At 40.9% G+C, this 16,308-nt stretch overlaps 1 protein-coding gene across 1 annotated transcript in view; it reads right to left on the bottom strand.

Annotated features, from left to right (window-relative positions):
- Positions 1-470: 470 nt before the first annotated feature.
- Positions 471-16,308, bottom strand: part of RAD51B (RAD51 paralog B) — a 581,568-nt gene continuing 565,730 nt past the window's right edge. The window contains exons 10-11 of the mRNA XM_081288759.1: positions 10,565-10,643; positions 471-963 (exon numbers count right to left, since the gene is read on the bottom strand). Of these exons, the coding sequence (XP_081144885.1) occupies positions 959-963; positions 10,565-10,643 (84 nt within the window). The 3' untranslated portion in view covers positions 471-958. The remainder of the gene's footprint in view (positions 964-10,564; positions 10,644-16,308) is intronic.

Genomic DNA, 16,308 nt, shown 5'->3' with positions numbered 1-16,308 from the left:
TATTGCCTGACTTTGAAGGGGCTGAAGCTCCCAGACCTTTACACTGATCCCAGCATGATGTTTTGGTCAGAAGCCTGAGGGCAATAGGAATGGGTAGGCCTGTTATTCTCCTGGAAATGCCTAAATTATCCCATGGGTCACCAACTTATTTATTTGCTAATTGAGTGGCTCAGCTTTGGGCTTTAAATCTAAAGAAATCATTTCATCCTTTATTAAATACTGCATGAATCTCACTCTTTGTTCTGCAAGGCTATACACAATATACCAGTGAAACTTGAATTTACACTACAATAGTCATGCCACTAATGACCTTCCAAATGCCACTAATACCACACATGTTCTGCTTATCGGTTGGATCTGAACCTGTCAAAGAATTCTGAGGCCATTGACCTCCTTCTAACATAAGAACAGACCCCCATGCCCATGCCCACCCCCAGCCTCCCCCATCATTCCATGATTTCATTTCTGAATCAGTTACTCTTTGGAGACCTCGATTCCTTTACACCTACTCTTTTTATTTGGTGGACAATACTTTATTCGGAAATGTTCCCTCCTGTAATTACAAATCTTGTTAGTCATCCTCTTTCTCTCCCCGGGGGATTGTGGGCTTTAATTAATTAATGTGGTTAAACCGCTTTGAGGTGCCTGGTTGAAAGGTGCTATATAAGTGCAAATTATTATTATTATGTCTGTTGACATCCCATGGTGGCAAAGCCCTCAGCCCTACACATCTAGAGACCTGAACAAAGGCTTCTTCATCTTCACCTTCCCTGCTAGGTCTGAAATCGCTGGTTCAATGGTCTAGGAGCAAATCTGTTACCATCTCAACAGCAATCAACTAATTAATCCCCATTATGTTGGCTTCCGTTTCCTTCTTCGGAGCAGCATGGTCCTGTTTCATTTCACAAATCACACCCCCATCAGCTCTAGACAAAGGTCACAGTATCCCTATGGCCTGTTAGCCTGAAAGGAAAAAGAAAGAGAGAGAGCTTGAAAAAAAAGAATGTTGTCATGAAATGCACTAACTTCCCACCCTTCGTGGAAATAAAACCTTCCTTATAGCAGCCGTCCCCTTCCCCTTCCCCACGGAACCACACCTGGCACACCAGATACCCAGAAACACAGTACCGGTGGGATTAAGGTCCGGTGGCTCTGGCTTGACCTACAAAGGGGGACTCTATCTGCACTGGTGGGAAAAGGTCATCCAAAGATGTCGGGGCCCCTCTTCAGTTTTCTCTACTACCCCCAAGTTTCCCCTGAGAAAGCCAGCTGCCATCTGTAGCCAGGAAGCCCTCACAAAGGCTGGGGACCATGATTTAGATGTTTTGTGCTACACCTAGCACACCACAGCCCTTAACAAATGCCTAGTGCTTCCACTATGATGGTAGCCATTGAAAACAGCCCTGTGGGGGAGACTTGGCCTCTTATAGGGACCAAAACACTCCTTACAAGGTCGTGCCTCAGACCCTTTGTTACAGTGGATGTGGGCAAGCCTCAGGGGGTCATGTCTTCATCTGCCTTCATTTATCCTCCCTATTGAAGGGCTCCTTCAGGACATCGGTCAGTCTCTGTGGGAAATGATTTGGAGAGCAACAAAAGAACTTGGGCCCTTTGGGGGGCCTTCAGAATTCAGTAAACATCTGGACGGGGAAGGCCAGATTCTCAAGCAGTCTAGCTGGGGAGATGTCAAAAGAGAAAGAGCTGTGTGTGCAACGTAAGCTCTTAGTTCTGTGGCGACATTTGTTGTCCAGAAAGACACAGACACCCCAGTAGGTAGAAAGGAAGATTTTTCAAAAGCTTCTCTATTTGACGGTTTTTGTGACTGTGGCTCCTGTTTGTCAGTTCTCATGGCCTGTGTGAGGAAATGGAAGTTTCGCATGGTTAGCAAGCAGCATGTGATGTCTGTTCTGATTCTGTATGTGTATGAATAACCTAAGGTTGCATAAGCCTGTTCTGCTAGTTGTTGTTAAACATTTCTGTTATCTTTGAGGTTTTTAAAGTCAAGGTGACTTACTGGATTCTCAGGATGAGCACATTTTAATTGACAAAAAAAAGCACTAAGAAGCTAAGTGATTTATACTTCACACAGTGAGATGTAGGACCTGAACTCTTGACTCTTAATGTTCCCTTTATTGTTGAGTCAATCCATTTAGAACACATTAGTCAGCATGATTCAACATTCGTCACTGATCAGCACTAGAGATGGAACTAATCAGCATTCCCTAGTGTCCCCAAAGCTATCCTCAAATAGCAAAAGAAACTGGCCTCTGTCAAGAGACAATGGAATGTGGTTTTTGTTGGTATTCAGAAGCTGAAGTCCGGTTCAAGCCTCACATACTCTTAGGAGCTTTCCTCAGCCATCCTAGTTGGGACAATCCTATTTCCTTCCATCCTTCCATATCCTTGAAACTTGAAATAGCTGTCACAGTTTGCTGATGATTAGATCTACATAATTACATCTTCCCCAACTAGACCGTGAGCTACATAAGGGAAGGGAACTTTTTTTTCCCTCTCTCAATCTTGTATCCCCTGAGTCCTGAGCAGCATGTTCTGCAAACAACAGATGCTCAACAAATACTTGCTGAACTGAATGAAGCTTAAATGATATTCCATAAAGAATACAAGTCCTTTTGGAAGAGATTTTCAGAGAAAATTAAAAACCTGAATTGATTTAACATCTTTTGGTATTATTACCTGGGCATTTTCACAAATGCAAATTGTTAGTTCTGCCTATGGCTTCTAGGTTCTAAAAGTGGAGTGTGGACCCAGGGTAAACTATGGTCCAAGTCTTGGAATGAAATTTTTCTCTATAACCTTATTTCAACTGCATTTTGTTTCATGTTAAAAAAAAAAAGTAGAGGCAGAAAAAACATTTTGGAAAAAAAATGTTTATAACTTTGGATCTCCTACCCTATTCTGTGCTACAAGCACTAGTAGCTCCCATTCAAGTTTCTTTCTCAAATGCTGAATAACAGAAGACACATACTAAAATTACTGCCTGAAGGAGATTCTGTTTAGTTAGGGTAGGGTGGGTTGCCAAGATTTTGGGGCACTGGTCCTTGGTAGAGAAAAGAATGATAATGCTACTCCTCTTTTCTCTAGGCTCTGGAAACAAACAGGGCCCCAACAGCATTTTTAACACATACTATATATTTTTTAAATTTTTTTTAGTTTTTGATGGATCTTTATTATTATTTATTTATTTATATGTGGTGCTAACAATTAAACCCAGTACCTACAAAGGAAACTACCAATTACAATACCAACACATGCTAGGCAAGCGTTCTACCATGGAGCTACAATCCCAGCCCCTATGCACACTATTTATGTGGCATTTCAAGAGTATAACTCTATTATGCAGCAAGCCTGACCAAGGATCTGCACTATTGCATTGTGGGAATTAATCTCTGAAAGGTTTATGTCACTAAATATTCATCTTCCTCTTTCTCTTGTGCTAAAAGAGCTCCCACAATTCACAATTTTTGTGGGTACATGGCCACTCAGATTAATAACTACATTTTCATCATTTCTTGCCATATACCCACAGATGGCCAATATGATATAAGTAGAAATAAAGTGTGTAACTTCTGGTTAACATCCTCAAAGAAAGGGGGATGCTTTCTCTCCCACCACCATCTCTGTCCCACACAAATCCTGCTACCTGAATGGAGCAATGATGCTGCGTCATATTGGGTCATGACTACAACAATAATATCCTAGGTGTGATGGAGCTACAAGCCAACAGATTGTGTCCCTGGACAAACCTGGGGAGCCAAGCTGCCACACCAGCTCAGGACCACATTCCTCTGCAGTGCTCTATGAGAAGGGAGTAAGCCTCTCTTTTACACTACTGTTAGTTTAGGTAGTGGCTATGCCCAGCCAAACTTATAACCCAACTGCCCTCAGGGAATTTCTTGGAGGATCATTATATCAGTGTGACTGATACATTTTAGCTTAGATTTTCAAGATTCAACATTTAAGATGGGGCTAAACTACGTCAACAGAGGCCTATGAGGCCTGAGAGATAAGCATCTACAGGGGCTGCCATGATGGAAGAGGAACAACCCAAAATCTTTTTGATTTTCTAAAAGCTTAGGCCCAGGCTGAATACTTGAAAAGGAGTAAAAAAAAAAACAACTTTGAGGCAGTGAACTTAGCTTTACCTTCTTGAAACTGTTTCCTCAAGAAAATCAAGGTGATGGGTGAACTAAAAGCCCTTGTTTGAGGAAGTGTATATACAGTTAGCTTTCGGAGAAGGAGTTTATCAGTGATCACCTAAGTACAGGTATAAAGCACACACACACTGTGTAGAAAATCTCTCTGGAGCATATGGCAAGCTTACATTCCTAAGGCAAGAGATAAAAGAGGCATCCATAAAGAACACATAAGAAGATCAGCCATGGAAATATGACAACACATCAACAATTATACATGGCTGCACAGAGATTGGTCCACTACCTCCACAGAGAGTCTAAATTGGTTAACTTATTTTGAGAAAAATTTGGGAATATATATAAAAGATGCCTGATCTATACCTAGAGAAACCCTCAAGTCATGTTATAAATAATCAAAATATCTATAAATAAGGGAGTAGATAATGGTTTATTCATACAATGGATGTGGATACCTGAAATAAATCAAAGAAATCTATGTGCATGAATGTGGACATACATAAAAACATTATGTTAAGTGACAAAACAAAGTTATAAAGTAATGTGTATGATAAATCATTTATAGAAATTTTAAAATGCATTAAAAAACAAATCATTATATTATACATAGACTCACAGGTAGGTAGAAAAGTTTTAAGAATGAAAGAAGGAAATATGCCAAATGGTGGAGAACTTTTCTTCTGTGGAGGAGAGTCGGGTGGGGAGGGCCTGGAGTAGGGATAGGTACAAAGGAGTTTTGAATTCTGTCAAATTTTTGTCCTAGAATTGAAAAAAAAATCTGAAACTACTAGGATAAAAATTTTAACAGTTATTAATTCTGGGTGTTATATTCATAAAATTCATGTTTTTTGATTTTCTGTACTATTCTGTATTAAAAATATTTTTCAGGCTGGGGTGTAGTTCAGTGGCTTACATAGAATGAGCTAGGCCCTGAATTTGAACCCCAGCACCCCAAAATCTACATTGATAACAGTCTCTTTCTGAGGCTGACAGCCAGAAGAAAAGACGTGAATAAGGCAGAAGGCCAGTGTGGGAGGTCCTGGAAGAAGGAGATGGGAAATAAATGCAGAGAGGAGAAGACCCTGGGTAGATGGTGGTCCTTCCTCTTTCCCCTAGGAAGTCCCACAACAAAGAGGCCTGAATAAACTTTCTGAGGCTGCAGTGGCACCTGTCAGGACAAGGACAATGTGACAGGCTGGCTCTGCCTTCCTCTTCATGACTTCCAGGAGGAGTTTGAGCTCTTTGAGCCACTGAATCTCAGGGCTCTCTGCCCAAGCTCCAGGCTGTGCCAGGTGTGTGAGTGGTACTAGCCAGACTAAGAATCTTCTGGGTCATTTTGAGTCTACCAGGCAGACAATATTTAGATGAGCTACTGATTCAAATCGAAATCTGATAAGCTCAAGTGGTAGTATTTGGGGGAAAAGAATTTTTCAATAAATCATCCAGTTGGCTGGGTAACTATGAAAAAGGAGTGGAAGAATTTAAACCAACTTTGTGACAAGGGAACAAATAGAGGAGATTAATGCCTTTCCTGATATGCTTCAAAAGGTGATCAAACAAACCATTCTTGATTGTAAAAGCAGAAAGATGAAGCACTTAGCTTTCCATAAAAAAGACCATTGTTTCTTTTTTTCTTTCTTTCTTGGTTTCTTCTGAAAAAGTGACTAAGTGACTGAAGGTAGCTTGGTGTTCAGTACCTTCTCTGGAACTGTGTCAGGGTGCCCTGGTCTCCTCTGATGTTCTCCAGCTATCCTAAAATGTATGCTATTCATTCAAACCCAAACTAGTATAGGACAGTGTCGGAATCCAAATTCAACCAATTGTATCTGATCCTGATTTTGTAAAAACTGTTTAAAAACACGTTTCTATCTCACTGAGAAAGTTGCTACCTTCAGTCCTGCTCAAAACAACTTTGGCTTTCTGTATTTCCAACCCTCCCTAAATTCCCAAGGAAGAGAGAACAGGAAAAAGAGTGAACGATGTACCCTGCCAGCCTAGCTTCTCCATTCTTAGGGCCAGCCCTGCTTAAGAAGCTGCTTCACCTCATCCATGGGCCTCCCAAAACTGGGGGATGGTTCCAGAAGGGTCTGACCCTGGCTTCTTACATGCGCCCTGCAGCATCAGCAACATAGCCTGGCTGCTTTCAATTAGAGTCTCTGCTGTGTTCTGGGTGGTACATTTGATGCTTACTAAAGAAACAAAGGATATCACCAGAGCTGATGTGGGTAGTGGTGGAGTTCACTGAGAATTCTTCTTCCCTTCTGCACCTAAGTGCTTTGAGGCCCACCCCATTAAAGCTGGTGCCCCAAATCAACCTCTGCTTTTCTCTTGCCACCAGATCCCAGCGTCCTGCAGTCTCATTCCAGCCTAGGCCAGCTCCTCTAAACTTTTCCACTTGATGGGCACTGGACCTTCCATAGGGGACAAAAGGAAAACTGGATTCAGGGCTCCTCCTTCACCCCCACCTTTCCCACTCCAGTTGCACAAAGGGCTGAACTCTTCCTTTGCCCCAACCTGGCCTCTATCGGAGCTGAACCATCAAGAAGCTGCTGGCTGCAGTCAGCTCCCTCTCCTTTGGGGCCCAAATATTTCCAGGGTCCAGGGCCAGGCCAGGAGAGGCCAGGATACCAGAAGAACATGGGCAGACAAAGAAGATGCAGACGGGATAGTATTACCATGTTAATGGCCTGAGTCTGAGGCCTCCTGAAGATGCAGGGAGGGTGGGTTTTCTTTCTCTTACTTTTTCTTTTCTTTTCTTTTTTTTTTTTTGCCAAAGGAGAATAGTTCCGCTTTCTATTTTACTTCAACAATAGCACAGACCGGCTCCTTCAAGTGTTTCAAAAAGCGCCTGAGAAATCTCTAACCAGCCCCTGGGTCTCTCTGGCCTGCCGCTTCATTGTCCCTCCCACCCCAGTGAACAAAGGGGTGGGAAGGGTGTCAGGCCCCCAGTTGCTGCCTGTTCTCACATCCTAATCCTTGGGAATGGGAGGGGAATGGCCTGCAGAGTTGCTCAATCCTATTCTGCTCTCACTTTTTACTCCCTTCCACTGCTTGTGCAGAGCTTCAGGTATTAGCAAACCTCCTGGACAGGGGCTGGAAGGAATCTTGGCCTTGCTAAGAGATAAAAGGCACTGAGGGACCATTCCCAAGTTCACTAGCAGCATGGATTTTTCTTCTCACTGCTCGTGCTCACTCTATTATGGAGCCTGGTGTCAAGGTACAGACCTGTCTCACCCTCCCAGCCCTTCCCCTCTGTCTCTGTGCCCCTCTGAAATGGACTGCAGACCCCACTCGGAGCTCCAGGTGCTACCACGCCAGAGCGACCTTGCACACCAGGAAAGCTTTCAGCCTTGACTTGTGGGTACCTTTCCAAGTTTACCACCCAGGGAGAAAAGGGTTTCTTTGCTTTAAGCCTGGGGAATTGTGCAGGTGTCTTTTTTAGCTCAGTCATCTGGTAAGAAAGGGAAAAATAAGCCTTTATGTTCCAGTGTATGAAGATCTCAAGAGAACAACTAAAGGTATCAGGCTAAATGAATGATAAGTATATCACCCCCCAGGAGGATCAGATAAAGCTGAAGTGAAAAGTGAAAAGAAAGCAAGGAACCGGGAGACAGGAGAGTGAGAAATGAAAAACGGAGACCAGGCAAAGATACACATGAGAGTTTTATTTGTCAGAGCTGACAAATAAAGGCACATCTCTCCATTGATGGAGAGAGGCAAAACAGGCTTGGGGTTTGGGATTTTATGGGGCAGGCTCAGAGATTAGAGCCCCATGGGTCCTAATGGGGGTGGGGTTGGTAGGAGGGAGTGGTGAGCCTTTCTCAGAAATGCCCTTGGGTGGAAAGTGAATTTTTTCTTAAAATGGCTGTCACTTAAAATGGCCATTCAGATGCTAAACAAGGACCTTACAAGAAGGCCTTTAGAGATTACCAAGGCTGGTTACTGCATTCAAAGCTTAAAAAAAAAAAAAAAAAGGAAAAGAAAAAAAAGTGTCACCCTGCAATTCCTACATATGAATTCATGACATGCACAAGTGCACACACAAGCACACACGTAATAGATATTTCATTAAACAATTCAATATATGTGATATAATCTGATATTTTCTATTCTCCCTTCTTTTTTCCTAAATGCTGATCTTGATTTATCAATTTCATATCATGACCCACTAATTGGTTACAGCAAAGTTTGCAAAGCCTTGAATCAACATTTTCATTTTCAAGAGGACAAAATTAGGGCTCAGAGATTTTCTCAAGATCATATCAGAGCTGAAATGAACCCCAAGAGTTCTTTACAATCAAAGAGGGACCCTCATTTTTCTGAGAGCACCCTTTTCCCCCTTAGAGTCTTTGGAGCACAGAGCCAAGAGGGCAGGGAGTGCAGGAATTGTATTCAGTGGCACTGCCGACAGAAGCAGAAGGGCTCTACTGCCTCCAAGATCTCTGGGAGGGAAGCACAGCTGAGAGTTGGGCTGGAGAAAACCCTTAGCAAGCAGCCAGGTGAAGTTCTGAGGCTGCCCAGGCATTTTATATATTGGTTGGGGATTTACATTATAAGCCATCTCTCTGAATTTCTTCTTTCCTGGAAGCACTGCTCTAGGTCAGTTTCCTTTAGTAATCCATTTTCTCCCATTTTCCAGTTTTTTCTAACAGTCATTCCTTGTGGTTCTTTGACCTTTACCAGTTCATTATATCTCTAGTTTCTCTTTTCTCTAACCAGTTTTCTTTTCCCTGTCAAAATCACCGTCTTAACAATGAGGATCAGGGAAGCAATCCAGTAGATCTTAGTTCCACACATGTCCCTGATGTTATCCACATTAGACCAAGCTTAGGAATGTCATTTATCAAGGTATAAACATCACAGCAAGATTTTACTACAAGTCCTTAGGGCAGAACTGATTCTTTTCATCCTGGATTTGTCTTATAATCTTCCATAGGATTTCTTGAAATGTCCCTCTATATTTGCTATTTACTAGACTTCTTATCTTTTAAAACAGCCTCTAAAAATGAAGAGCTCAAAGCCACACTGTGCACTGGGTAAATAAAAACCGAGCTTTCTGATTGCTTATTAGTTATACACCCTTAGAGAGTATGTAACAAAGGGGCCTGCTGTTTGCTTTGCTTAATCTGGTCTTAAAATCTCTGCTTCTTTGTCAGAAAACAATATTTGTAATTGTAAAAAAAAAATATTTACCAAGGAACTTGGATAGCATAAGTCAAAGGCTAAGAGCTAAAGGTCAGTAGTTCTTATCCCAAATTTTTGTGAACCTGAGGGTCCCTGCTGTGAAGCTCAATTGCATCAAACAAACATGCAGCTTTTGAGTCCATTAAGAAGCAGACATTTTAAAAGGGGAAGGAAAGGGAGGGCTGTAGTCTATTCCTCAGTCAGAAGGGTGAACTCCCCAGCCTGCCCCACAGAATTCCTGCTAGATATTTGTAAAGCAATGTGTCTCCATGGGAATATTACTGGGACTACCCTCTTTCTAAAATTGTGGAAAAACCTCAACTTACAAAATCTTACCAGGCAGACATTCCTTCCATGAATGGCCTTGGCAATAAGCTTCTCAGGCCTGAGGTTCACCTATGTATCTCTGTGGGTGGACCTGCTGCTTAATAGTGGGGGACAGAGGAATATCATGGGCATTTCTTTATCCACAAAGGAGTTTTAGACATCTGACCCTTCTAAGAGACTGATTCTTCTGTTTAATGGTGTTTGAATTTATGCCTTTATGTTAATTATTCTCTGGAAAGATTTGCCACTGGGTGCCTTTCCTAACCTCCAGAGTATCTGGCATCTGCAGAACAGTTCTGGCATCTGAATTACAGCTTGTGGCCTGGGAGTGTTCCACTTTGAGCAAGAATTTGAGTCCTTTCAAGTCCCAAGCCTATGTTACAAGGTGCAGGTAGGCAAGGCCTGGTTTCTAGCAGAAGAGCCTGCTGAGACTCAAACACCAGAGAGGGAAACATAGTAACCATAAGGAGGCAGGAAATGGAGCTCATGGAGTTGGGACACAGTGCCCCACAGGCTGCCAGTCCAGATGCTGCCACAGCCTGTGAAGTGAGAGGGCTCCTCCACACCATCCAGTTCACACCATAGGATCTCTGTAGAAGACTGATGGTGGCAATTCCTAGATTTCTTCCTTTCACTTTTTGGTTCTTCCAATCTGTTATTAACAATATAGTCCTCCCTCATCCACACCTCAACCTTTTGTCAAAATCTTGCCACAACTGCCAATCTCTTGATCTTGTCAGGGAAATATCACTGGCCAATTCATGTTGGCCTTTGATTCTGTCCTAAAATAGATTCTTTTGGACCACAGCAATGTTACCTCTAGCAGTGAGCAGCATTGAGCATAGTCAGCTTGAAGAAATGGCTTAACCTAAGGATCTTACCTTGAAGAACCAGGCCTTCCTCCTTGATGGTGTAGATAAATGAGGTGAAGGGAGCCAGAGGGGATTTGGCAATGAGAATCTGCAAATAAATCACATTTTTCCAGAGTCAGACAAAGAATCAGGTATGAGTCTCTATTTACTACTCTTCTAACTTTGACATAGAGTGGTATCACATGACTGTAAGTCATAAGGTTTATTATTTTCAAAAAATCTTTTAGAACCAAATGTTCAAATGAATGATATCCTTTCAAGATGATCACTTTAGAAGGATATGGTGTTTATCCAAATATTCTGCCACCAAGTGCCATATTATTGAACCAATTCTTCCAGAAATAAGACACATTATTTTTTATATCACAGCTACTTTTCTGCTCAAAGATAAACCTAGCTCCATTCTTTAATTTTATGAATAAACAGTTAGTTAAAAAAATTCAAAGTGACCCTTAAAATATTTACCATTACTGCAACTATTCAAATTAACTTGCCAAAGACAAAGCAATGGTAAATTGCTTTCTTGGACCCAATCCCTCACCTTGTCTGTATTTACACCCTTTATCTTGTGACTATATTTTCTCTTCAGGTGTAGCGCATTTTCCATGCCCTTGACTGTGGGGTTGTCCACATGACTTGTTCTGGCTAGTTGTTTTGTGCCAGTTCCCAGATTATGCCTCAAGAAGTCTCAAGTATTTCCATTTGTTCTCTTATGCTTCTGCAAATGCCAGAAAAAAAAAAAAGTCCAAGCTAGGCTGCTATCTCAGAAGGGTAAGAGACACCTGAAAAGAGCTGGCCAGCCAGGACCATCTAAACAGCTGAACTCAGGGGGCCTATACACACATAAGTTAAATATTGCTATATACCTCTCAACTTCTGGTGGTGGTGTCATGAAGCATTATTGTAGCAAGAGGTGACTGATAACACCAGCCAGAACAAAATACCAAAAGCACTTTTGGCAATGGCATTCTTCTACAACAAATACCTATTTAAAAGGAGATGATCATTTGGTTATTTAAAAAATCAGTATCTTTGTTGGATGTGGTGGCACACGCCTGTAATACCAGTGGCTCCAGAGGCTGAGACAGGGAGGATCATGAATTCAAAGCCAGCCTCAGCAATTTAGTGAGCCCCTAAGCAACTCAGTGTGACCCCGTCTCTAAATAAAATACAAATAGGGCTGGGGATGTGGCTCAGTGTTTGAAAGCCCCTGAGTTCAATCCCTGGTACCCACCCCCCCAAAAAAAAAATCAGTATCATTAACTCATTGTCACACTTCATGAAGATCTACAGAAACTCTAAGGATTGGTAGATTTTTATGATATTTTATTGAAGAAATATGAATATCAGTTTCCTGTTTTTCAAATCAAAATAATATCATCAAAAACAGTGACAAGGGACTGGGGCTATAGCTCAGTGCTTGCCTAGCATAGTTGAGGCACTGGGTTTGATCTCAGAACCACACAAAAATAAATAAATAAAATAGTTATAAATATATATATTAAAAAAATAGTGATAAGCCAGGTGCAATGTTGCATGTCTGTATATGTGCATAGGCCCTTGGTCAATGCCTAGTGCTAAGGAAAAAAAAAAGTGACATTGGGTCACGGAACCACTTAGGTAATCAGGAAAGCAAGGAAGAAGGAAGAAATAATTGCAAACAACCAAAAGGCTTACACATATTTCAATTCAACAAACATTTATTGTCTGTCAATTATGAGAAGTGGTAGAATAACGGGGTAAGGAGATCACAGGTTTTAGTCATGGGGTTTGAATCTTGCTCTTCTACTAGTTGGCTAATCCTCAGCAGAGCCTGCACATATTCCCTACTGGCCACTCCCCTTCTTCCTTTTAGTAAATAACTGCCCAAGTTCCCACATTTCTCTGCCTCTTTTGCAACAAGGTGTGTAGCCATGTGATTAAAAGACTATGAGTACAAATGCCAGGTAGAACTTCCAGATTCTGTTTTCATAAGAAAATTGCATGCCCTTCATTTTCTCTTTTCCCCTTCCCAAGGGCAGGAACCAGTTCCAACCACATAGACAGGACAACTTCCTGGTCATTATGAAGCAACATGGGAGGAGAAAGCTTGGTGACTTCAGATAGCATCAGTACCTTCTAGCTGGGTCACTTGTCCCCTCAGGACAGAGCTACTTGTTTCATCACTGTATTTCAGCTGTCTTTGTGATATAGTATAGACTGAACTCTAACCAATACTGTGATGCTGGACAACTTAAACTTTTTGAATCTCAGTTTCCACATTTGTCAAATGGGGATAAAAGCATTAAATGAGATTATCATGAAGATTAAATTAAGTATATAAAATACTTGTCAAACACTAGTAAATGCCTAATAAATAACAGGAGCATTTCTAAGCTCACCAAAACCCCAAATACTTTGCTTTTCAATAAGGAAGTATCTAGTTGACTCTCAATAATTTTTAGTAGCTGCTCTAAAATTATTCACAAACTTGCAAACCATTTTCATAACCAATGAGTATAGGTGGGCAATTATACTTTCATGTTAAAAACATGACATCTAAAAATTAAGATGGATCATTTTCTGACTGAGGTTGAGGTTCACATGAAGTTTAAGGATGCCCTTTCACAGGGGAACAGCATGGCAGAAGAAAGGATAGTGCTTTTCAAACTTCAATATGGGTGTAGATCACCAGCAGGTTCTGCTGACCTGCAGATTCTGATTCAGTAGATTTTGAACAGGACCTGAGAGTCTGCACTTCCAACAAGATCCCAAGAGATGCTGATGCTGTGGTCCCAAGATCACATTATAAGTAGCCTGATTGAAGAATCTAAGAAAAACAAGAGATGGGAGGTTTAGAGCCAATTAGAAAGATACTACAGTAATTCAGTGATGAGAATAAATTATGAGATGTGGCCTAAACCACAATTGTGTCAGAAAGAATGGGGAAAAGGAACAAGATCAAATAGGAATGAAAGAAACTAAACATACCCCAAATCTCAGATTGCTATTGTCTAAATGTAGCAACCAAACATGAAACCAAAAGGGTATAAATAAATAGCAATCAATAATGTGACATTCCAATGCTTGATGAAATAATAGCCCCTGCACCTAAGCCTTCCAACTCTGTGGTGCCACCTCTGTAGTCTAATGCCCACCTAAGAACAAGTCCTAAGTCCCAGCCAAGGGAATCTCACACCTGTGAGGACCCTTCTGCAGGCAATCAAAGGGTTTGAACAGGTCACTGATTAATGCTCCATTTTTGGGGGGAGCAGTATTTAAAATGAGTCATCAAAAGGATGATTTGTGTGCAGTCAGAAAGAGGAAGTGATAAATAATGTCAGATGAATCCCACTTCCTTTTTTTGGGGGACAGAACTTCTAGATCAGAGGGCTGTCATCAACATGAAATATCTGATTTTGGAAAAAAAAAAAGTGACAAACTCTTTTGACAGCCTGGTAGATAAAATAAAGACAAGTTGCACTGAATACTAAGACCATTAGAGTGAATTTGTAAGTGGCCAAAAGCTCAGTAGCAACTTGTGAAGGGATCAACCTTTGATGTGATGCACTAGTTTCTAGCCTTGGTCCTGTTCCATTCAACATTTTTAACTGACCTGAATGAGGATGCTGACATATTCAACTACATCCATACAACAAATGTGGAATCCAGCAGGGACTAAAACTGACAAAAAAAAAAAGTTGCACTAATAGAGCTTAAAAGCTAAAGGAGGAAAAAGGCAATAAACTAAATATGGTATCTTAAGGTGATTATATGTGCTATGGGGAACAAGGGCAGTAAAAGAGTATAGTAAAGAGTATATGTAGTACATCAGAGGAGGGTGTCATTTTTAAATAGAGTAGTTTGAAAAGGCTTCTTTGACTTTTGGATCATGTAACTAACCTTATTGATGGGATGTTTTAATAACAGGAAGGTAATAGAAGACAAGAAAGTCAGAGGAGGAATTCATATATTAGATCATACAATCATGATATCCTAATGAATTTCAATTTGGTAAAAATGTTAGGACAAATCCTACATGTGTTTTAGAATGCTGAAATCCTTGAGAACAGAGCACAAACTTTGGCTATAGAATGGAGGAGATAAAATAAAGCATTCAGAAAATGGCTTAGAAATGTTGGTTAATAATAATTCAACATGAATCAGGAGTAAGATGTGATTCTCAAAGATATAGTATGGTCTCGGGTCATTGTAATGGAAGTATAGTGTCTGGAACAAGGGCTGTGATAGTTCTGCTGTCCTCTTGACTCAGCAAACCACACATTACACAGTGTGTATAGATTGGGGCCCAGAGTCCAAAAGCGAAGCTGAAAAATGGGAGAGCCAACAAGGTGAAGATGGGGCTGTAGTTGCAGCTCAGTGGTAGAGCACTTGCCTCGCAAGTGAGAGGCACTGGGTTCGATCCTAGCACCACATAAAAACAAATAAAGGCATTGACTCCATATACAACCAAAAAAAATTATAAAACAAAAACAAAAAACCAAGTGAAGATGCCAAAGCAATCCATAATTAACACACTGCAATGCAAACATGATTGTCAGAGGACTGGGTGAAGGTGTTTAATATGAGTTTTCTGATCTAGAGTTTGATAGTGTTACCTACTTGAGAGGAGATGGATCAATAAGCTTTCAGTTCAGTTGGTTTTGGAGGGGAAATATAAGTTAGCTTTTAGCTTAGTAGATTTCAGGGTGGGGGAGGGAGTGATGCTTGCCATGTATCTTTGTGAATACACACAGATTCTTCTTTTTAAAGATCTGAATCAATGTCCAGTGCCCCATGTGCTTTTCTGTCATTCAAACTATAAACTATCTTCTCTAAAGTAAACAACTACCCCAGCAGAAAATTTAGGCTATTCTGTTTCACGTGTTCAGCCATTCCATAAATTTGGGTTGTTCTAATATCTGACCTGGGCTGCTATCATGTGTCAATCTATCTTCTTCAATATATAATGTCCTGCAGGGAGGCCTAGAGGCCTAAAAAAACCCTCCAAGTCCCTAGTAAAAATTCTGATCCCACTCAATCCTGTGTGCATTGTGTGGAGCTGACTCTGGAATTCTCTAAGTTTTCAAAGAAATATGTACTTGAATAAGTATAGACATATGTGGTTCAGAAAGCCTGGAGCTCCACATGATAGATATTTGGTATGGTGACTCCCACATATAGGTTATTTTTTTCTTGACTATTTCCTTCATATAAGGCCAGTTCTCTTTTCTACCGCCTATTCTTTCAAGGAAAGTGGTTACCAATATTTTTAAATTATTTTGAGAAATATTTAAGATATGCCTAAATCCCAAATCATGGGATAAATAATTTCCATTATTTATATCATCCACTCATCTATACACTTGTGCAATCCACACGTATTTATGGTATTTTTCCTTTTTGCTGGAAAAATACAAGATAGAGAGGTTCTTGCTTTCATGAAGTTGACATTCAATGACAGAAAACAGCACAGGGAAACCTTGGGGCTGTTGGTCTTTTCCCACTTTGACATTCTACTATGTTTCCTTTGATCTTGAGCATTCAATCCGTCCGTCAACTAACACTGTACTCTGGGCCAGGAATACTCAATTTACCCTGTGTGAATTTGAACTTATTAAAAGACTATCATCTGCTTCTACCTCGGCTTCTGCCTCTGTTTATTTATCAGATGCATATTCTGAACCCTTAGAGGGATAGAGTTTGGAGGCATTTGCTTTGACCTCACCTCTTTGACCTCCATCGGGTCCAGTCAGTGTGTTGCAGCTCTGAAC

The sequence above is a fragment of the Spermophilus citellus genome, assembly GCF_964194105.1.
Source record: "Spermophilus citellus genome assembly, chromosome: 4".
NCBI lineage: Eukaryota > Metazoa > Chordata > Mammalia > Rodentia > Sciuridae > Spermophilus > Spermophilus citellus.
This window is presented reverse-complemented; position numbering and strand designations above follow the sequence as displayed.